Raw genomic sequence first — 23762 nt, 5'->3', positions numbered from 1 at the left:
GAGCAGCGCAGGACCACGTAACAACAGGTACACTGCAGCTGGTATGCTTTAAAAGGAAGTCAGCAGGCATCTGAGCAAGGTGTCACAGGGACCTTTAGAAGTACTTTTGTTATTGATTAGCAGTCATGGTTGCACAGGCTGGCTGTCTCTTTCTAGGGGTATCTCTTAGGTTCTCTCCGGTTCAAGCTTCTGATAATGGCAGGAATAACAGAAAATTAGGAAGTAGTAACTGCATTCATGCCATTTGGTATACGTTGCCTCAATTGTAGGCATTTGATTTTAAGGTGTTTTAAAAATTTGCTTAAGAATACACATTAAAATTTCCTTTACTGTAATCATTACCAAAACCTCTAATGTTAAAGTAGAATTTCTTTTAATTTTTCTGTAGTTTAGGATGAAAGTTCCCTTATTCAAGACAGATTGTAGTACATGTGTGATTGCCAATAGATGCTATATATAATAAAATTAGATTTTTTTGGAAGAAGGTTGGTTTTCTCTGAATAATTGTATTTTGTGAACAAGAGTTACTACTTTTTAAACAGTGACAGCTGCTGCAAGTTCAATGTTTGCCTCAGCAATTTTATAAATTCATAGAAGAGCTTTTGTCTAAGAGCTAAATGGAAGATGTTCCATGGAAGACTGCATTTAGTGACCTAGTATTCAACTGAAATTCAATGTGTAAGGTTTCTTTTTTTTAAAATCAAGTTCTTTTCAGCATGCTAGCTGGTTTGGCTCTATAAGCTGGGGTCTATGGAATATGTTGTGTTTTAACAAAGACTGGCTCTGTATTGTCACTGTGTCCTCCTTCACATAAAGCTTTTTAATACATCTGTTGTGACAGTTAATGGGCAAAGATTCATTAATTTGGAATAAAGCACCTATAGTTCTGGTAAGTGCAAAAATGAAATACGAAAGCAAACTAAAAAGCCCCCTATCTCCTATAATTCAGAAATCTTTTGAGGCTTAAAATCAGTTCGGAATAAACACCAGCTGGTCTGATGTTATATTATTCATTTGGGGTTTTTGGTTGGTGATTTTTTGTGGAGTGGTGTTTTGGGGGATTTTAGTTTGGGGGGGGGTTTGTTGTTTTTGTTGTTTTGGGTGTGTTTTGTTTTGTTTGGTTTTTTTTTGCTAGTGCCAATCAGTATTTACTTGAAGGTTGTGAATTATACCTGTAACACCTCTGTGGAATTAGCAATTATCCCTTACAGTTACCTAGTGTCTGGAACCGACTTTTGATTCTTTTTCAGCCATGGGAAGGTTTGATCTATCTAGAATTTGGTTTGCACACAAGAATTATATTGCATAAGCCCCCTCAGTAGCAATAATCTCTGTTTTCTCCTATATGAAAAATTAATTTTTTGGAAAAAAAGGCAAAACTATGTGCAGTGAAAAAGTTCAGAAGTCTGGAAGATAAACCAAAGAGAGATGCTGGGGTGTGGTTGTTGCCAGTGGCCTCTATACTGCCCTGGGGCATGCTCTTGTGCTTTGGTTTTGCTTTCTGTGAAACAAATGCTGATCAGTGCCTGAGCACTTTACGGTGAATGGCACAAGGTTATGGTTCAGTGTTACTCTAAAAATAGTAATAAGATAATCTTAAATCCCCTTCCCCTGTAGGATGATCTTTCCTGAAGGGTTTTTCAGATTGGCCTGTCTCAGCAGAAAATTATTGTGGCACACAGCAAATAAAAATTGTGCGTCGAGATGAAGTCGTAAAAGAATTTTTTTGACTAAATATTGCTGGAGGTAAAGTTTCATTCTCTGAGTTGGAATCTGTGTCAACCACGAAACCTAGACTAGTGTGAGTTTCCTCAGGCTCTATTGTACGTACGGAATTTATTGGAAACAATACAGAGATAAGGATGCTGCCTGTCAACAGAAATACTAGAATTCTCATATTCATTGACAACTAATATGCATAGACAATTTGAGTGTGTAGCAGAGAATTGTATTTGTCTATTTGTTATGCAAATAGAACTCTATTCAAAGAATAAAGATGGGGGATGACATTGGTAAGATTATGACCTCTGAATGCTATCTTAAAGGGTGGTTTATTATTGGAAGTGTCTGGTGTTCTATGTTTGATTTTCTTAGTTTTTCATTGCAGGAGGATGTTGCTGCAGAGAGGAGAAAACAGGCTGTCATAGAACAAGTGATGGTGGATCAATTATCTAGGTAAGTGAATTTATAATGTAAAATTTCAGTTTTCCCTACAGAAGAATTTAAATCTGTGAGCGTGTGGCTTTTCTTGCCTAGGAGGTCTTTTTATCATCTCGTTCCAAGTCTTATGCATTCTTATGTAGTGTTATTATTTGCAAAAATTCATTTCAGTGAAAAGTCTTTTTAATTTATATTAAAAGATCCAGTTAAAGTGCTATGTAAGATCATTTTTTTCTGAGAATAATTTTTAATTTTATACTTGATCCTAACTGAAGAGCTTTACAATAGCACTAATTCTCAGAAACAACCCTCTTGCACCTCAGCAAAATATATGGATGTCTGCTGTTACAAATTATACTTCTTTAGTATTAATTTTATTTTCTAAGTATCTTAGTTTTATTACTGTTCCTTTATTAATATTGACACAATGTCCCTCTGGAGTAAAAGAATGTTATACCAGTGTTGGGCAGGTAGGAAAAAAGGCACAGTGATGAATCAAATTGATAAAGGTTGTACAGGAAGGCTCTCCTCGCTTCATTGCTATCCCTTTAGCTCCAGGAAAGCATTGCTTCTATGTAGAAAGATCCCTTTTTATGTTAAGGGGAAAAAAAAGTAACTTACAGGTAAACATGAGTATAGTAAAAACATCTTTCCTTATTATTATTCCCATAAACTTGTTCTCATTTTTAAGCATGCTTTAATAATTCAGGGCTTTATCTGAGTTGTCTGGTTATGGCAATATAAGATGCTGCAAGCTAGTTTAATATAGTTTCATGTTACCTTACACTTGTTCAAAATTATCTGTAGGTAGCTCTGCGGTATGTTGCATTCTGTGCTTAGTTTACAGTCTCTGTAGTCATCTGCACTGATATTATAGCCCATCAGATCTTAAAACTTTGAGGTTGACATGTTGTTGCACTTCACGATTTTATTTTTTTTTGGTTTCCATTCCAACTTCAGTTTAAATGACCTGTATTGTTTAAAAGTCTATTAATGCTTTTACACTATTTAAAGCTGAGATATCCAGAAAGTTGCATGAAGGAAACAAGATTGTACTGAAACACAGTGTTAAATTCCAAGTGTCATTGTAGCAGGATTAAAAATAATGAAAAGTTCAGTGCAGAAATCACCAATTTTCAAAGAAATGCTTGGCCCACATCATATGTCTACAAAGATGTATGTAAAGCAGATGATTACAGGGATTATCTTAAAGATGTGCTGGTTGTCTTGAAGTGTTTCGATCCCACCGATGTTGAATTAAACATACAAGTTTGTGCATCTTGGATCACAGATGTTTATTCTGTGGTTAACCTTCTTCAGCTGCTTTGCCTTATTTTTTCCATGTATTCCTTCTCCTACTCTGAATCTGTCTATTGACAATGTCAAAACAATATTCAGTAGTGCTGCAGCTGCATCAGGATGAACTTTTAATTTGAAAAATCTCTGTTTACATTCCAAATATAACTGTGCCAGTACTGCCAAACAAATTGGTATCAGAGAGCAGGATGTTAATCGGGGAAGATTAGTTCAAACCTGTTGCATGGAAAAAAAAAATCTATTAAAGGAAACACAAAGGTGTTTTGATTATTTATTTTTTTTTAGTAGAGCCAATCTTGCAGTTAAATCTGTGTAACTGATGTGCGCAAAGATGGATCTGCATAGATCAGAGAGAAAGTTTATAAAACTATATTAGCTGTGCAAAATTATTTTTTCCTTCTGATTATGAGCCATTTCAATAACATAAAAAGAATCTAATGTATTTTTAAAGGGTCTCTTCTTTTGTTTACTTGTTAAACTGATGCAGAGAATATCAAAATGTTTGCAGACCAGTTCATCTATTTCTTGTCTGCTTGATGGGACTTTGAGATCTCATGGGTTGTGTAGTCAGTGCTTTGGGAGAGGAAGTGCCAATGTATTTGTTGGATGATGTCACTGGCCAGTATTAGTAACTGCTGTCACTGATTTTGGAGGGAGCCATGGATAAAGAATATCACTGATGGAATATTTACAGAAATAGTGGAAAAAAAACCCTCAACCCCTTTGTAATCCTAAGATTTATTTTATATATACATATATAAAATATACTTTAAATAATACTTATATATGTAAAGTTACTATGTAGTAATGCACTGCCAGAATAATACTGCATATATTTGCTTTTGAGTAATTGACTTCAAAATTTTCAAAAAAAAAAAAAAGCCCACGGATTTATGCAGGCTTAATGGATAACTCCAAGATTTTATTGCTGTGTTATTCTCAGATGTTTTCTTTTCTGAGTAAGAATATGTAAGGTCTGAAATTCAGACTTACTAATAGTCAGAGGTCTTCTCCCTGCTCTTTCTGGTCAGAGCTGTTATAAGTGACCCAGAGCAATCCATGTGTGTTGATGTTTACAAGGAAGCTCATGGACTTCTGGGACTTGGGACAGCACCAATGCGTTTTAGAAAAAGAACGCTGCATGAAACGAAGTAAGTTTTCTCTAGTGGTCATTTTTTTTTAGAAATACGTTTTCTGCTATATTTTTTATTATACTGGGCACTGCGAAATCTGTTTGCCTTTCCAGATGTTTTATTTCTGGCTTGGATCCACCAGCTTCATGTGAGGCCTTTTTTGTAGCCTCCCCGTGCTTATAATTGTCTAGTGGGACCTTTTTATGTGGATTCTCTGTGTATAATCATTGATTCATAGAACCTATAAAACCTGGGAAAACATTCTTAAACTTATATTGATATTGTTCATCACAGGGTTTTGCCAGCCTTTTTGGAGCTGTTGAATGCTTGCAATCTTGTCAAATCCTTTTAGAGATTCCTATCCTGAGGTGCATAAAATTGCATGAATATACATCCATAAATGCTAATGTAGATCTTCACAATATAATCATACTTTTTTTCATGTTTTGATTTCTGCTGCAATAATTAACCATATCGGCATTGAAGTGTCATTCCTGGCCTGTGAGCATTGAAATAGTAACTCTAAGGGCTTAAGAAAAACTGAGAAAACATTGTGATCCATAAAATTAAATGAATCTGCAGGTCTGTGTTTTGTTCTGTTAATCTTTCTCAACATACAGGCAAACGTCTCTACTTTGTGCATTTTAACATCCTGCTCTAAAGTCTTTCTCAGCAAATGCCATCTTTGTATTCTTAAAAAAAAAAAAAAGGCAACAAAACCAGTCTCAATCTCTTACACCCATCACATGGACAAATCTCCATTTCTGGAACTAGTAACACGGGCAATATAAAATATCTAGGTGGGTAAACAAGCCCTGACCTGGGTATTTTTGCCCAGGTATTTTAAACACATTGATTCGTGGATGTATGGTGAGTGCTAGAGGTTTAATTCTTGATATAAGTGTACGTAAACAAAATATGCCATTCATGTCTCTGCCTTCTGTGAATGTACTCTCATATTATATAATTACAGAACACCTTCCACATTACAACTCTGAGTTGCTTTCTAATTCAACTATGAGGGATCATCTCCTCAGCCAGTTGCCAAGGATACCGTATTTCACGTTTTTTGCTGTTTTGAAACAGCTGATTTTTATGTAACATTTCTCTGTGACCATAGAGGTATCATTAACATGCTGCATTATTTTCACAGAATAAGGACTAAATCAGGATTAACTGAAAACATGCTCTCTAACAAGCTACGCTTTGATAGCAGGATTATATCGAGGTAATCATAAATTTTGTGAAGCTTTTCAATCCTATGAATTTATGAATGATGATCTTTACCCTCTTGAAATAATTAATTGCACTGAACCTTTCTGTTCCCTGTATTTAGGAAAAAAGTATGTGCTGTGTGGGTATATGCATACATGTATAATACAGATTGTGACATGGCTGATGGATAGCGGCTTTCCAGTCCCATTGTGCAGTGTTAAGATGCCCAAGTAAGCTCTGTGCAGGACAGTTAGCACAGGGACACTGTAAAATAGTGCTCTTGGCCATTGCACTTCAGTTGATCAAAAATTGTTTTAGCCTTGTCTTAGTATGTGGTAACCACTCTGGATGGAAAGGATAGCTTTGTGTCTTGTTTGCAGCTCCTTACATATTACACTTGCAGGTTTAGGGCATCTTTGAAACTGTTCTGAATTGAGTAGCGGTGACATAAATGTATTCTTTAGCTCTGAAAGTGGCACTTTTCTGAAGCAGTGAGCTGTACACTTGTTAGAAACAGCTGAGGATTCAGCTACACAACTTCATATAGCATAATGAACGCAATAGTCCTGGTGTAAGTAATCCTTTAGTTAATGAGTGAAAATTACATTGCTATACTAAAACATGAAGCTTTGAAAGGTGTTTTTAACATTACGGAGAATGGAATATTGCATAAAAGTATGTGTCCAAATCCAGAAGTTGAATTTCATGGTGGTTTAGAGAAAATAGTCAGATACCTCTTTCAAAGGAAAAGATTGTACAGTATGCAACATAGAAATAAAATGCATATTCCAAAACAGAAATGTTCTTTATGTTTGGGTTGAATTGGATTTCTGTGGATGCAAAACCATAAAGATGCTTTTCAATTTTCCTTCTAGAAATGGTCGCGATGCTTGTAGAGAGTTGATTGGATTTTTTTTTGCGTGCGACAGATCCCTTACTGTGTACGAATTTCGACAGTTTGGAAATAATAGGTAAGATAAATTACTTTTTAAAAGGTTTTAGAAAACATCTGCCACCATATCAAAGAAACTTAAATAAATGTAATTGTTTTAATATCAGTTTTTAATTATTTCACAGAACAAATGCCTTGCCTTTCATTCAGAAGGGAGTTTATCAACATCAACGTGGACAAAAGAAGGGAAAAGCTTACGATCTTAGTGACTTCTATATTGTAAGTGTTCTTCTGTTGAATATAGGTCAATTTTGTTGGTGATTTGGAAGTAATATTTAGATATTCCAGTTGAAAATAATGATCTAGCTTTCAGGTAAGACCAAAAGTCTTTCCCTTCAGTAATACTTTTGAATTAAAGATTTTCAGGAGTCTGGATTATTTTGCTGTCCCACATTTTAGAGAGTCCTTTTTTGGCTTCAGATTAAGCTGTAGTTTGTAATTTTCCCACTAGAGGCCACAAGACTGCAGACAGTGTAGACCTTTTTGTAGGCAAAATGAACAACTCAGGATGGAGAGTCCTGAAGATGAAGTAGACTAAAGTACTTGTTAAAAATCAAGAATCTTTGTAAGGTCTGCTGGCAATGATTAAATGTTTTTAAACATGAGGAAATTGTGGGTTAATTGGTTTTAACCTAAAGTTTGAAAATGTTTACCACCAGCTGTTTAGAGAGAGCTTTTGAAACAATGGTAAACTTCATCTACCAGTTAATCTGATGAGTGACTACAAATCATATTGCATCTTCTGTACTGCTGTACTTCTGTACTGGGTTAAGTGTTCCTGGTTTATAAATACTTGAGCAATTTTTCAAGTGCAGAGTGTTTTCACTGAGTTCTTCACATTCTCTTGCAAATCTTAAGGTCAGAGCAAAAACCATGTTTGAATAAAGTGCTGAAAGTAGAAGAGAACAACATTCATTTTTAGAGTGTTTTGTCTAATCACCTGCCTAATCCTAACTGTGTACATGTGGCTATGATACAAGAGTTTCCAAGATGAAATAGATGACTGACTTTATGGTATGGAGGCTGAAGCTATTTTTTAGAGAATTTTTTTTTTTTAATTGTCATGTGGATCTTTTTAACCTGCAGACAGAAATGTGTTCTTAGTAAAGATGCGTCTGAAAGCCATCCAGAAAATGTACTGCTACTGAGTTCGATAGCTCTTTGGAATGATGTCATACCTGTGTATCTGCAAACTGGGTTTCTGGGCTGACATTAAGATATACAAATCTCTTACGAAGTCAAAATGGTTGAGACATTTGCACAATAACAGTGTCTCTGTCTCCTTCCTAATTTATGAGTTTTGGAGGCTTTATAACTCAGCCTTGCATGGATATTACGGTTAGGGCTACTGCTTTATTTGATTCTTCTCAGCATTCTTTGCTCCTTTTCTTTCTCTCCCCTCTTCTCTCAAACCAAAAAGCATCTTTAATTTGGCAGAATAAATGAGGTGTACCCTCTGTCCCCAGCTTGGAGGAATGGGGAATTTGTAATACTCAGAAGAGACTATATTGGGTAATAGAACTCTATACTACTGAGAACATGTTTGTATTCAATATTTATTAGTGAAATCTAGCAATTTAAAAAAATAACTCTATAATTAAATACTGCAGGAATGACTTGGACTTTGGGAAGGCTACTTTTTAGTTCTTTGTTTATTTCGAGTATGATTTTAGGTTATTAAAAATAACTGTGGAGGGTTTTTTGTAGTCAGAGAACTTTGCTCTCATGGAATCAGTGTGGTACCTTCTGTGACTCTCTTCTGTGGTCCGGTGAGTTTTGGATCCTGTAAGAATGAAGGGAGAAGAAAAATTGAAAAGTAGATCCTTGCTGAGGGAACAACAATCTGTAGTCTCATGTTTCTGAACTGTAGATGAAGCAACAGTGGGCCCTCTTACTAGACAAACCTCAGTGCAGAGGATAATGTGTCACCTTGGAGGCTGCAGCTGTTTTTGTTTAGTACTAGAAAGGCTCCATTAAGAAGGTTAACTGACCTTAGCTACGCCTTTTTATCATCTCATACCATGGTTTTTAACAATCATACTTCTTGAAAATCTTGCAGAAAGTATCTTACGAAATACACGACCTATTTGTAAATCATTGTATGCTTTACCAACAGGGAGCTAACCTAACTTTCCGAAGTGCTGATCATAACCTTCCAGAAAGTGTTAAGCAGAACCCAGTTCTCACTCTTCGTGTGATGAGTATTGACGAAGCAGCTATGGATTTTCTAAAGTAAGTGCAGCTAACTGTTTTTCAAATTACCTTTCCTTCCTTACGCAAAAAGATTCTTTAATAAGAACTTCTAATGTCTTATTACTTATACTGCTACAAAAAAATAAATCTGTATTTAGGCTGTTGTTAGGAGAAATTAGTAATAGATGTTAGTGGGTGTTCTGTAACTCAGTAACTTTCTAACGAGTAATTTTAAAATAAGAATTAATTTGCTTTGTTTGAACTCAGATGTTTTTATATACAAATCACATACTGAAACTTTTCTTATGTGATGAGCTAACATGCTATGTTGGAGGGGAAAAATGCTTTTTTTTGTGATTGGCATTATTATTATTGAATCTTTTGTGAAGCTTATGTTAAAAGTTTTTGTCAGTCATGATAACACAAGTGTTTGAACACAGGCAGGGGAAGGATTGGAGGTTTCTCTCGGTTGTTGGTTTTTTGTTTGTTTTGGGGTTTTTTACATTTTCTTTTTCCTTCCTCTTCCTATCCCTTCGTTCTTCCAGATATTGCCACATGTTGAAGACTTCAGGCACTGGGACAGGATTTCTGCACTTATTCTTTCAAAATAGATTTTAGTAAATTATGTTGTTTCATAGTCTGAAAGATGGGAATTTCTTACAACTTTTTCAAATGATTAGGTGAATGGTTAATCTTTGAGTATGCGTTATTTTTGAAGGTAATATTCTCATCTCTGTATCTATACAGAAGTAAACTGTCTAGGGAATGAAGCATCTTTCTCTGGGGTTTCTGTCTTTTATTGTGAATATACTGGTTCTTAGCACAAATAAAATCTTGGTATAGAATTTATCACACTGCTGTCTTGCCTGAACACGGAAGTTACTTAACAGTGTTGGAAATATAGTCAGAGTTTGATTACTCAAGTTTTGGTGAGGAGTGTTAGCCAACAGCAGATGTTACAAGGTAGAAATTTTCATAAAATCGTGGAATAATGGAAAGGGACTTCAAGAGGGTCTCTAGTCCACCCCCCTGCTCAGAGCAGGGTTTACTACAGCATGTTGCTCAGGGCTGCATCCAATTGGGTTTTTTAACATCTCCAAGGATGGAGACTCTGCAACCTCTGTAGGCAACCTATTCCGATGTTCGATCACTCTCACAGTACAAAAGCGTTTCCTAATGTTCAGAGGGAAACTCCTGTGTTTCAGTCTGTGCCCATGGCCTCTTGTCCTGTCACTGGGCTCCACCGAACAGAGCCTGTCTTAGTATACTCTACTCCCTCCTGTCAGGTATTTATACACACTGATAAGGTCCCTCGAGCCTTCTCTAGGCTAAACAGTTCCAGCTCTCCCAGACTCTTCTCATATGTCAGATGCTTCAATCCCTTCTTGACTAGGAACAGCAATAATGTAATCTCAACTAAATACATCCACTATCTAAAGACTACGTTTGTTAGCACAACTTAACTGACTATTATTTTTATTTCTGCAAGTGTTTAGACACATGAAGCTTGTTCTCAGTTATGGTAATATTAACTTTAAGGTCCCTTTACACTGAAAGTTTTGCAAAGGAGCCATAGTGAGTATGGCATAACAGTAAATTCAAATGTAATTGATTATATAAATATACAGTTGTATGATGCTTAGTGCTAATTGTTCCCTCTCCGCAAGCTTTCCATGAAATAAAACACAATATAGTTTAATTTCTGATAGTTTATGTAAGACGTTTTATATCTCAGAAGCCTATCATTCTGGTAAACAGCTTTTTGTTTCATTTATTGCTAATCTTGTACCTGCAAAATTTGGGGTTGATCCAATGTTATCTCGGAAGGCTCCAGAAAGAAGACCTGCTCACTGGGTTATAATTTTGGATTTTCTGCTACCTGTGGTGGAACAGATTGTTTCCTTTTTATACTCTCTCTCTGTGTTCTTTCCATTAGTGACTGAATTTCAGATTGTGAAGTCAGTCTTTTTCTTCTGAATGGGGGTGTTAGTGAACTCACTATTCTCTGGTGCAAAACTTTTGAATTTAGTGCTCTTACCTCCATTACTGTACTCACAGAGAGTCCTGCTCAGGTAGAGTCCAAAAGGTCTATTGCAGGTTTTCAGGAGCAGCTGTGCCCTGCTGTCACAAGCCATGAATCTTTTGCTTTACATGTGTTTTAGAGAAAGTAATGTGTCCTCTGTAGGTGGTTGTCGACTTTCCAGTTTAGGTGGTTTGATATAGACAAGCTTTTAGGGATTTCAGAACGGGAGATACCTGAAGGGGAGATGAAAAGTCCTAGTAGACAGCAGAGAGGTAAGTCTTTGGCCTCAGAAAGCAGGAGTATTCCTCCATGGCAAAGCACTGGTGAGCAAGCAGCTCAAAGTTGACAGTTCTGCTTTTGCTTTTGTCTTCCTGTTCTGATTAAAAGGATTCTTGGACTTTTTTCTTTTTTTTTTTTCCTTCCAATAGGTTCTTCCATAGTACTTTGTATCAACATTTGTAGTAATTTCTGAAGGGGATTTACCCTTCTCAGAAGGGAATCACTTGCCAGAAAAACCACAAAATTTAACCATAATTCCTAGATCATACCTAAAATATGCTGATCCAGATTTTGGTCTGCAGCCTTGCTATTTCTCTTCTAAATAGAGATTTATAGCTACTTCATGTTATTTTCTTATTGGTACCTAAATGTAATTGCTTTAACAAACTCTTCCAGTGGCCTGAGCTGAAGATCAGGACAGTCTTGAAATAAATTTCTGGAGATTTACACACAGGAGGAATTATCCATGATTAATGCATTAGTGGATGAGCTGCTAATGGAATATTGTCAGAAAGGAATTTCTGCAAAGACTATTTGTGCTATCTCAAACTCAAGCTATTGGATACTATGCTTATAAGGGTAGTATAAGAATTAAATGTAAAGTTCAATATGTTTTTTACTACAGCTGTTTTGAATTCAGTAATATTACATGTAATTTTACCAATCAAGATGAATTTTGATGATTTTAGAGCTTCTTCTATGGAATTCAGGCAAGAGCATTCCAAGCAAGTGGTTGATGACAGCAAAGTTTTCAAGAAGATCCAAGGTTTGTGTCTACCAGAACCCATTTAATTTTAATTTCTGTATCTCTATCTTTACAGCTCAACACAAAGAACAACAGTAACATTATAAATTAAATTAAACAAAAGTTAGATATTTATCAGAATATTATTAGAATCTGATACCAGAATAAATCAATCATAAGAATACTTTCTTCTCTCGCTTTAAATAAATAGTCTGGCTAAATATTGTGGAGACAGAACAGAATAATTGTGAATGCAATCAATGAAATGTTAATCTCTGTGTCGACATAATCTCTGAAAACATGCTGAAACGTAATGCTGATCCTATGTTAAACTGGGATTAAATTTGAAGTTATTGGCAAAATGTACAAACACAATCTCATTTCTTAATTTGGTGCTAGATACTTCTTTGGGCCATTTTTATATACTGATAAATTGGTTTTTGATAGTCTTTTAATGTTATGCTTATTAAAATACATGAGTACAATTGACTAGTATAATCTGTAATATGTAATTAAATTTTACCAGGTTTCTACCTACAGTTTTTAGGACAAAGGCATAGCTTTATGTTTAAAATTATGGAAAGATGTTTATGCAGTGCTGTGTGTTATCTTTGTAATGTGTGGTCAACAAAAACTGTTGAACTGAACAGCTTCCAGCTTGTAGAATCTCCAGTATTTACTGTCATTAGCTGAACCTTTTTTAAGTAGGCGCTCTTTCGTTACTGAAATCTGCTTGGGCATTTAGAAAAATTGTTGGAACAATAAATAAGGGATATTTTTTAATCTTCTAGTTATTACATGTTTTCCCTCGCATAACAGACACAAATTGATTTCTCAATTATTTGACTGCATCTAAGGTTTGCTGGTGTGGCTTGGAAGAAAGTTATGTTTCTATACTTTAAGACATCTTTTAACTTTTGTCTGAATTTGAACTTTACTGGAAAAAACTTTCTTCTATCACTGTCCCCCCTATTTTGTTTTAAATTTGTAGCTACAAGTAATTTGAAGATATAATATGATAGTAGCAGATGACTTCAGTTAACCGCGTATGCTTAAAAAACTCAGACATCCCTAAAGTAAACCTGTTACGTAGAGATTTTAAGGATGTCATTTTTGCCATAGAAATAGTTCTCTCTATATCATTTTAGAACAATTCTGCAGAATTACTTATATTTGTTCTTATTTCTACATGTATTTAACATGTTTGTACAATGAAGGAGCAACTGTGTGTCCCGTAGTAGAATGTTTGTATTACCAAAGTAGTGTTCCTAAATTGCTTTGTACATTGAATCATGGTACATAATCAATTCCAGCAGAAGTACGCAGTTTTATAATCTGAGCACAGAAAGGGCGATATCCATTCTTCCTTTCCTTCTGTGATCTCTTTAAATGTTTTGTTACATGTTGGTTGCTGCTTTATATGATTTCTACTCAAATGTTAAGTAACTGATAGTTTCATTTTGAACTGACATTCTTTCATCAAAGATAAGGGTGCCTGGATGTGTGGGTGTGTCATTTTAACCAGCAGTGTCATAAGTAGTTGGGGTTTACTTTTATATCAGCTCCATAGCACATGGCCAACTTCAGGTAAACATTGTGTCCTTTATTTCTCTAAATCCTCAGGTATGTTCAGAGAGACACTAAGTAAAAGAGGAGTTCGGGTTATAACAGGCTTAGGAAAGTATTTCCGACACGTAGACAAGAACAGAAATGGTTTTCTCTCTCGGGCAGACTTTAAAGAAGCTCTAAAAGTATTCCATTTGGAAATACCTGAAGGGGTAAGTCTAGCTGAAACTGTAATCATGGCTATTATCTTGCTTTAATTTATGCAATCACTTCCTTTCTTTGCTTAAATCTATAGTTCAATAGCTACTTTTTTGCAAGGTTTTTTCCCCCCTTGTGGTATATTGGCATTTCTGCATTCAGTCCTATGTGAAATTCCTAAAAGTAAAAAAACAATAAAAATGTGCAATCTTTTTACATCATGAAGAAGCGAGTGGGATAGCAGTCGGTATTTTTTTCTTTGTTGGCCTTTTAAAAATAATTTATATGATGCTATTTAATGATCTTTTTTCTTGGTTATATACATTATGTTTTAAAAACAGCCCACAGCTATCAAAACTGCAAATAATGTGAATTATGGTCATCAGTGACCAATGATGACTTGCATTATTTTGACAAATCTTTGAGTCAGTTTTGATTTGGACGTTTGGTTTTTTGGGTTTTTTTGTGAGAATACTGTAATTTCCTATTATAACAATTGTTTAATTCTAGGACGTAGCGAAGAACTTTGACAAAATATTTTTAAATTGCAGGACTTTGAATCCTTATGGCTTATTCTTGATGATTGCAAGAGTGATAAGGTCGACTATGGAGAATTTACTCGTGCTGTATTTGGAGAAACGAATGAGTATCGAAAAGCATTTGTAAGAAAAGTAAGTTTTGTTGCAGATACTCTAGGTGTAGATATTTTTGCAGTCTAACTTGCTTGAAGTTGATTATTCATCATGTTCTTGTTGGTGTTGTTGTTGTTGTTCTTGAACTGAGCATCTGGTAATTGACTTTTTAAACTTCCAGATCAGTTTAATAAAATAAACATAAATTGGAAGACTGCATGCTGTTCCATTGTCGAATTAGCTAATTTTGAACTCTAGAGGTAATTCCTTTATTATTTTGAGTTTATGCGTATGCGTGCTATTCTTACAGTTCAGTCCAGTGCATAAAGCATCTGGCACTCTGAAACTATCACTTCCAGAAGTCTGTTTCCTTATTTTGGCAGATCACTGTATCTGTGTGCAGATTTTTTTTTTCCTCAATGTCTGAAATAGAGGCAATAATACTTGCCTCCTTTGAGACCTACAATTAGAGTCATTATATTTGTGAGAGTTCTCATGTTTGAAATTCCATTTGCTATATGTCTATAATGTAATGCAGAGCTGTTTGCAGTAGGAAATACTGATTACAAACCAGTCAATAGAGTAGCGACTGGATATTGAGATCACGAAAAATGACACATGCTTTCATACTTTTAATCATGGAGGATCTGACTTTCCTAGCCTTATGTATCGAGTATGCGTATTTGAGTAAAATGAAATGAAAATGAAGCTGCTGTTAGCAGTGCTAAAGAGGCTGTGTTGAGGCCTGTCAGAATGACGCAGGAGTCTTAGTAATTGGAGGAGGCAAAAGGGAAGCAGCTTAACTTCTGATTCTAAGGATGAGCTAGAAATTTTGGAGACAAGACAATTTTTTTTGAGTTGATGAGGGGACCACATTTAATGTGAAAGCTGTTGAGATAAAATAGTCATGAAATTCCATAATCTAGAATAATTTTCTGGTATCTGGTGCCCTACATAAAATAGGTAAGTTGACATAATTGATTGCACAAGATCTAAAAATATGTGCTAGATAGTTAAGTATATTTGATCTTTACGTCTTTCTGCTTGTGTTTGGTTTTTTTTTTTTTTCTTTTCCCTTATATGCTTTTTTTCCCTTTATAGGCTTATATGAAACTAGATTTCAACAAAACCGGGAGTGTGCCTATGGTAGATATCAGAAAATGTTACTGTGCAAAGAAACATCCTCTAGTATTGTCAGGTAATTCACATGAAGAAAAAAAATTTAGAATCTGTAACTACTGAAGTCATCTTGTTAGCAGAGATACCAGATCCAGAAACTAGTTGCAAATACAAACTGTTTTCATACTGGCTTAGACTCGAGCTGTTAAAGAGATCTTTTTTTCCTCTGATGACCTATAATGTGTCTATCTGGAACATGACTATAAATAGTAATGGTGTTCATGTACATAATCTTAATACTTGCTTTTTATCAAGCTGTAAATAGTGCATACATGCAGAGTAGTTCCTTTCCCTACCTGTGTAGGACTACATTTAAGCAGTTATTTCTCAGCTTTGGTGTGCAAGTTATCAAGTGACGCATATGATATTTGTAAACTCTCGTTTTCATATTACTGTTTTTTCCATCAAAATATGCAAGGTTTCCAACTGACACTGAATGTACTCAGCACTTGAAATTCCTTCTGAATAAATTATTCATTTATTTCTGGGACAGGATTGTTGTCCTTTACAGAGGAAGTACTGGTATCTTCATTATTTTTTTCAGGATTCTCAAAAATGTTTAAACTCTGCCATTTTAAAAATAGGAGTTTAAATATTTGTATGTCAGTTTCTAAAATAACACCTCCACGTACCAAACTAGTCATTGTGAAAGTCTCCCTAGTGTCCTGTCCCTTTCTGTTTTTACCTGCAGAAGAGAGGATGTTTGTTGTATTGCCAGTGATTTTAATGGTAACACATGAAGACATGTGGTGGTATCGGGATGTTACAATTGCAATTTTTTCCAGTGCTATAATGTTATATTTTTTCCGTTGTTTTCCTCAATGCTACGAAATCATCTTGAGTGTAGTCTTTATTAAGTCACTAGAACACACACGTCAATTGCAGAACACTTTTCAAATGCAAACTTGCATCTTTGAGGTTTTCCTAGAGCTTTGAACTTGTATTACATTAAACTTGTGTGTTATTAAAAGATAACTTCTGAATTACCAAAATTTTACTACAAATACATGATCTAGTTTTTGCAGTCACTTGAAGAAAAAAAATCTTCCTGATCTCATAATTCATTGAAATTGATGGTGGCCTCATGTTTCTGTTGATACTTAATGCTATTATGTGCTATTGAAGTAAGATGATTTCTGCAGCTGGTATCAAGTGAGCCAGTGATTTAATTCTGAAATCAGAATATTGAATTTTTTCAAGAAAAAAATACTTGCAAGCTAAAATTTGAAAGTTTCTTGCATGAAATATATTAAATGCTATATATTCACTGTTCTTGAAAATATATTTTATGGAAAAAATACACTTTCACAGGCAAAGCTGCTGAAGAAGAAATTCAGTTGTCGTTTCTGGAAACATTAGGAGAATCCTGCAGCAATCCCAATGAAGTGGCCTATTCTGAGTTTGAAGATTATTATGAAGGATTAAGTGTTGGAATCATGGATGATGATGATTTTGTTAATATCTTAAGGAATTCTTGGGGAATTTAGAGTGGAGGACGACAAAAATGAAGAAGAGATTTTAAACAAGGAGTGAGCTAAATAAGGGAAGTTTTAGTCTTGATGTGCATTACTTCATAATTAGTGTCTTAAACTGATTTCAGGGAAATTTTAGATGCTTTCAGATTATTACATGGCATATATCTTAGACTGTTGAGCTATGCTAACCAATTCTTTAATATAAATACCGTTTATTCCTTTTCATCGGAAATAATAAAAGCTATTCTTCATACCAAAAGGCATCATTTACTTGATATTAGAATTAAGTGGCCTAATTTAAAATAAGAGGGAATTAGAATACTAAAATGCATGAAGGGGTATATATATGCAAGACAAAATTTAGTTTTATGATGCATTGTGAAAAGCTTTAGATTTTATGGTGTAAATATCAGTGGTAGCTTTTCTTCAGAGTTTTCTTCTTATAAAAATAGTACATTTATTCATATAACAGTCTTTCTTGTTTCTTAGCCTGGTACTTAGCCTGAAAGAGAGCAGGTCGTCCTTTTCCAATTTTGAGGATGTCTGCAGTACTGGAAGTACAGAGATGTTCACACCAATTAGCCTTTGAACTAGTATGCGGACCATCTTGACTGATCTTGTTGTCTCGTCTTGGTCAGGCTTCTAAAGCTAAGCATTGAATCCCAAAGGCTTTAACAAGCACACATATATTTTGTAATGCACTTCCTTTCCTGTATTTTGCTAAGTGGCTTTCAAAACAATTTACATTTACATTTCATATTTCTGTACTTTCTATTGCTGTGATTTTTTTTTTAACTAAAACTTAGCAATGGTGTCCTTTGTCAAACTGATACATAACATTTCCTATCTACTCTGAAAGTATAAAACAGGAAAGCGTAAGAAAAACCCTAAACAAAACAACAAAACCAAAACAACCACCTCTGTCACAACAAAAATTAAACCATGAATTAAAATGTTCCTTGCTACTTCAAATATTCAGCCAGATATGCTTTTCCATGTAATACATCTTGTTAATTCTGTAAAATTCTTTGTGTTAAGAAATAAAAAATGTGTTATTAATTACATATATAGAGAAATAGATAGCCTTTGGTTTCAATATACCTGTCACCAAAATTAACTGTAAGTTGCACTGCATTTCTTAAGCCTATGCACTTAAAATATATGTTTCCTCTGTGCTTGTCTGCCTGGTTTTGAATTTATAGTCTGTGATTAATGGAACCTTCCTCTGAGACAGAATTTGTGTTTCATAGGAATTTAAGGGCAGTGCTGAAATGAGGGACTTTAGTCCCTCTGTGACTGACTGCTTTATTCTAGATAGAGCACTTTGGTGTTCTAAGAGCTTGTGCATTGTTGTGTTTTGATTGTTTGTACCCTGTCGTCACTATTAACTAGAATTGCAGTTTCTGCTCTAAATCCTCAATTGAGGGATTTTGAGGGGTTCTTCTGGGGCTGTAAAAGTCTGTATTGTTGGTTTACAGAGAAAGGTAAATTCTGTCAATGCTTATTCTAAGCAAGAATCCTGATGTGGCTCATTACGATTTTCTTACTCCCCATTCCTGCTGGAATTTCTCTTGCTGGAAAGATTTTGTTAATTAGTGTTCTTGGAATTGGTGATTCTGAGAAGGGCAACTTCAGCTGGTTTTACAGGGATCTGCTTGTTAATGTGTCTGTTCAAATAACTGAAAAATACCAAGTGGCATTTTTATTAGTTTTTCAAAGAATCACCTACTCTGTTTAGACTTGTTCACTTAGGAGAGGTGTACCAACGCATAAAACTGTAATTCAGTTTAATAAATGTGAAAGTGATTGTGAAATGAGGTATTGACATATTTCTTTTTGCAATGCCTTTTTTTTTTTTTTTTTTTGCAATGCTTTCAGGAAGATTATTCCATATTACCCTATGGAATGGAAAAATTGATAACAAGTTGGTGTATCCTTAGTGGGCCTGCTTATCAGCAGAGGCTGTATAGGTCACATCTGCTGCAAATGAAGCATTTCTTTATTTTGCTCTCATCACTAAAATGATGTGCTGTTACAAGAACACTGTTTCCATAGCTTTGGTAGTCATGCATTATTTTTTTTCTTAATCTGAAGACAGATCCTTAACAGGGTAATCTACGATAAATTCTGAAGGTCAGAAATTTCCTGAAAATACAAGTATGTACTCTGGTAATTGTGTAAAACTTGTTGGGTATATAATTTCTGTTAACTAAGAGGTCAGTTATGCATCAGTAGCTGCCTCAAAACATCAGGTATGATGTCTATGGTGAATTTTTAATGGAGTTCACAAAAGCAGTTTTCCATCTGCCTGCTGTTTTTCATTGTCTAAACTTAGAGACTGTAACAAAGAATTCAAAGCAACTTCTACCCAAGGCTGGTCCAGCGTGCTTACTGTTAGTTGAAAAATACAGAAACTGTGTTCAACCTGGCGCTTGTCATGTCTGACTTCTTTTCATCAACAGTGGTCTCAAAGCCCTGATTAATTGCATTCTGATTTGTTCTTATTTACTTGTAAACATTTGAAGAACTTGAATCCTTTTTTTGGATCAATGCTTTGTAGCTTTAAAACTTTCTGGAGGTGTCTGCTGTGGTTTACTGCCTTTAAATGTGTTTCAGACAAAACTGTTTCAACATTTGCTGCCTTTCTCAGAATTGCCCATGTTTTCTGAATTGGGATGTGTTAGAAGTGATGTTCTCAGAGAAGCTGGCTGGCTTCTTTCCTGAAACTCACTGCTTAATAAAATTAGTTGTCTTCATGTCACCTTGATTTACACTTGTGCTAAAAAGTCTTCGCAACCTGCTGTAATTGAGAGTATCAGAAGTGTATGATGCTACGAACATATTTTGTCCTATGGTTTGTCACACTTCCAGAATCAGAACCATAGAATGGTTTGGGTTGGAAGGAACCTCAAAGATCATCTAGTTCTAGCCCCCCTAGACCAGCTTGCCCAAAGCCCCATCCAACCTGGGCTTGAACACTTCCAGGGATGGGGCATCCACAGCTTCTCTGGGCAACGTGTTCCAGTGCCTCACCACTCTAACAGTAAAGAATTTCTTCCTAACATCCAATCTAAATCAACCCTCCTTCAGCTTTAAGGCCATTACCATTGTCCTGTCACTACATGCCCTTGTAAACAGTCCCTCTCCAGATTTCACGTAGGCCCTCTTTAAGTACTGGAAGGCTGCTGTAAGGTCTCCCCAGAGCCCCCTCCAGGCTGAACAACCCCAACTCTCTCAGCCTGTCCTCATAGGAGAGGTGCTCCAGCCCTCTGATCATCTTCATGGCCCTCCTCTGGACTCTCTCCAACAGCTCCATGTCTCTCCTGTACTGGGGCCCCCAGAGCTGGACGCAGTACTCCAGGTGGGGTCTCACAAGAGCACAGTAGAGGGGCAGGATCACCTCCCTCCACCTGCTGGTCACGCCTCTTTTGATGCAGCCCAGGACACGGTTGGCTTTCTGGGCTGCAAGTGCACACTGCTGGCTCATGTTGAGCTTCTCATCAATCAACACCCCCAAGTCCTTCTCCTCGGGGTTGCTTTCAATCCATTCCTCACCCAGCCTATAGTCGTGCTTGGGATTGCCCTGACCCATGTGCAGGACCTTGCCCTTGGCCTTCCTGAACTTCATGCAGTTTGCACGGGCCCACCTCTCCAGCCTGTCAAGGTCCCTCTGGATGGCATCCCTTCCCCCCAGCATGTCGACCACACCACACAGCTTGGTGTCGGCAAACTTGCTGAGGGTGCACTCGATCCCGCTGTCCATGTCGCCGACAAAGGTGTTGAACAGTGCTGGTCCCAGTACCAACCGCTGAGGAACACCACTCATCACTGTTCTCCACTTGGACATGGAGCCATTGAATACGCACTGGCAATGTTAGCTGTGATGTTTAAGAGTATTTTTAAAAAGCAAAGCACAGGCACGTGTGTAAACCTTCAGTGGTGTCACTTTGTCAGCTAACGGAAATATGGCAACCTCACCTGGGATGGCTTTGTTGCTGGGAGGAGGTATTTTTACTGATTTGTACCCACAAACTCATTTCCATAAGAGTCACTGCCAGCTGATCAAGTTTTGTGGGTCTTTGGGGCCAGAAAAACAAAAATATTAGGAATTTATCTGCCACCGCATGTTTGTATGGAGGTGCTGTTTAGTTTGAGGTTTTGGGGGGGGGGGGGTGCGGAGGTGGTGTTTGGGTTTTTTTGGTCTTGTGGGTTTTTGGGGGTTTTGGTTATTTGGTTTGTTGGTTGATTTTTTGTTTGGGTTTTTGGTTTTTGGGTTTTGTGGGGTGTTTTTGGTTTTTTGAGCATGCTCTCTCTAGATAGTAAAAGAGAAAACCTAGAATTGAATTCTTATTTGTTCGTCTGTTAAGTCTATAGAAAAACAAATCAGATAAGTTTCCGTGGCAGAAAAAGGCAAGGTAAAAAATAATGTTTTTTTCCTGGATATTACTCTAACATCTAATAATTTATCCTTCCTCGCCTTTATACTCATGAATTTAGAGACTGAGATAATTCTGTACTTGCTTTTCATGTTGTTAACCATCTTGTCGTTGAGACACGGTCAGAAGGACTCTTGTAATCGTGAGGCATCTCCAGTGATGAAAGAAAGAGGCAAGTAGTATTTCTTCCAGACCTATTTAGGCTATTTTTTCCACAGACAACTTTTCAAAATGTTACCTGAAATGGAAAGTACTTAGGAAAGAAATGTGGCAAGATGGTACCTACATGATGACCCTATGAAGTATTTTGTTTTGTGGCTCCTATACTTTTGTTGCACCCCTTCTTGATTGTGCAGAACTAGAGGTTCAAAGATGTTAGAGAGAAAGTACCCTTCAGAAAAAAAATTAAAATTGGTTTCTTAATGTTTATTATAATATTTGTTGTGCTTACCTGGTATTTATAATATCTGGGTACCTGTTTTCTGGCTTTTTGTCTCCTCATTCCTGTGTTATGGTTTGGATGGAATTAATTGGATTTATGCATGGAAACTTCTGTGTTTGTTGCTACCGGCAGAATTTTGTGTGTCCAGCATCCCCAGAGAAGCAGCTTCAAAATAAGAAAAGTAATAGCCATTTCTTTGTGGCTTGATTTTTTGCAGGCCTCATTCTCATGAAAGATGTTTAATATTTTAGGATCTTTTGCTGGCTTGTGGGGTTTTTTTTTGTTTTTTGGTTTTTTTTAGCTCGTGTGTTCTGACCTTTTGCTGTCATTTCCCCTCCAGGTTTTAGGAGAAAAGAGGAACCTGAGAGACTCTGGAAAAGGTAGAAAAAATGGTATTTAGAAGGTGTGCTGCCTAAGTATCTTGCTAATGAGGATTCTCCCTGTAGAAACTCAACACTGCTTTCAAACTGCCCTTCTGAGTAGTCTCAGAGAACCTCTGTGGTGGACTCCTTCTAAGTAGACAAAGGCCCGAGAGGTTCTCCTCTTAGGCAGCACTGGTGAGAAGGGCTAACCTTGTGGCTGGGAAGACGAAGGTGCCCGCTGCGGTCCCACTGCCGATGTCTGCCTTCCTCTTTGGTAACTGCTGCAACGGTGAGCTCCTTTCGTAACCCTCGTTGGGAGAGGCTTGTGGGAAGGAGACTTCTTGCAGACATTTAGCTACCTACCAGCGTGCCAAGCTAGAATGCAAGGACTGTCCCTCTCATGGAAAAGCTGCTCTTTATAGCAGCTTTTCAAAGTATCAGCCACTGAGTACCGTCTAGCTGCCAGCCAGCGTAACGGAGAGGGCAGGGCTGGGCAGAGATGAACTGGAGAGAAGACGTGAAGAAAGGACAGGCAGAAGACATAAAATGGGGCAGTGGGGAAGATGAAAAAGCAGTGAATGGCAAAGGGCTCCTTTGCAGCAGGGATTTGAGGGGCTGCTTCCTCATTTTTCTCTATACTTCTATTTTATGCCACATCTTGCATTTGGTTGTAAGTTGGGAGTGAAACTCGGCAGAAACCCACTAATTCAGGTTCGAAAGGGCTCTGTTCCAAGGATAACTCCTGGTGTTCTAGTGCCCTGTTTTTATCTGTCCCATTTCTAGGGTGGTTGTTGGTAATTCTGCTCATGTTCTTATTTTGAGAGTTTTGGCCAAGGCCCTGCCAAAACGCGCTTTGGGAGGAGCGTGCCATGGGTGATACCTGCTTTATGCTGCTTTGCGCTTTGTATGGGCAAACCCCAGGTTGTTACAGGGAAGCACAGGTTAAAATCAGTGGAAGCTAAATAGCAGCCCTGGGGGTGTATCTTAAAGTGATATTCCCTTTTCTTACAACCTCTGTCAAGTAAGTGAACACTTAATGGCTCCGGTGACTAATTCTGGGTTCCTATGATTTGTCTTGGCATGAATTAAATCCTGCACTCACGCTGGTAAAATTATTCCCCTGAAGTAATTTCTTTTGACATTAGTATTTGCCTTGCAGATGCTAGTGATTAACTGCAGGTTTCAGTTGTGAATACTGCAGTTGTTTTCATCCACTAGACATTCTTGAATTCTTTTCCTTTCTCAGTGTTTCACGACCAAAGGGAACAGCAACAGAGGTCAAACTGATGCTACAATTTAATTTTTTAATTTTTTTTTTTAAACCAGCATTTTGGAAGTACCTGATACAGCAACACATTTTAAACCAAGTTATAATATTCTGCTTTTTATGGGTTTAATATGCTTTTGAGAAATATCTGTTCTAGATATTATTGTTGCATAGATTTGAGTAACCAT

The 23762-nt window shown here is 36.5% G+C and overlaps 1 protein-coding gene across 8 annotated transcripts in view; it reads left to right on the top strand.

The window, feature by feature from the left end:
- CAPS2 (calcyphosine 2) overlaps positions 1–18242 on the top strand; it is a 30825-nt gene extending 12583 nt beyond the window's left edge. For 6 of the 8 annotated variants that reach the window (XM_054813107.1, XM_054813108.1, XM_054813104.1 and 3 more), the window contains 11 exons: positions 2108–2175; positions 4509–4628; positions 5764–5838; positions 6701–6796; positions 6903–6996; positions 8894–9009; positions 11962–12038; positions 13641–13795; positions 14333–14452; positions 15515–15611; positions 16904–18242. In XM_054813107.1, coding sequence (XP_054669082.1) covers positions 2108–2175; positions 4509–4628; positions 5764–5838; positions 6701–6796; positions 6903–6996; positions 8894–9009; positions 11962–12038; positions 13641–13795; positions 14333–14452; positions 15515–15611; positions 16904–17079 — 1194 coding nt within the window. In that variant the 3' untranslated portion in view covers positions 17080–18242. Of the gene's footprint in view, positions 1–2094; positions 2176–4508; positions 4629–5763; positions 5839–6700; positions 6797–6902; positions 6997–8893; positions 9010–11961; positions 12039–13640; positions 13796–14332; positions 14453–15514; positions 15612–16903 lie in introns of all 8 variants that reach the window. The other 2 variants (XM_054813111.1, XM_054813109.1) reach the window with 2 other exon arrangements.
- The last annotated feature ends 5520 nt before the right edge of the window (positions 18243–23762 follow it).

The sequence above is a fragment of the Grus americana genome, chromosome 1 (assembly GCF_028858705.1).
Source record: "Grus americana isolate bGruAme1 chromosome 1, bGruAme1.mat, whole genome shotgun sequence".
Lineage (NCBI taxonomy): Eukaryota > Metazoa > Chordata > Aves > Gruiformes > Gruidae > Grus > Grus americana.
The sequence above is the reverse complement of the archived record's forward strand: the minus strand, read 5'-3'. Positions and strand labels throughout refer to the sequence as shown.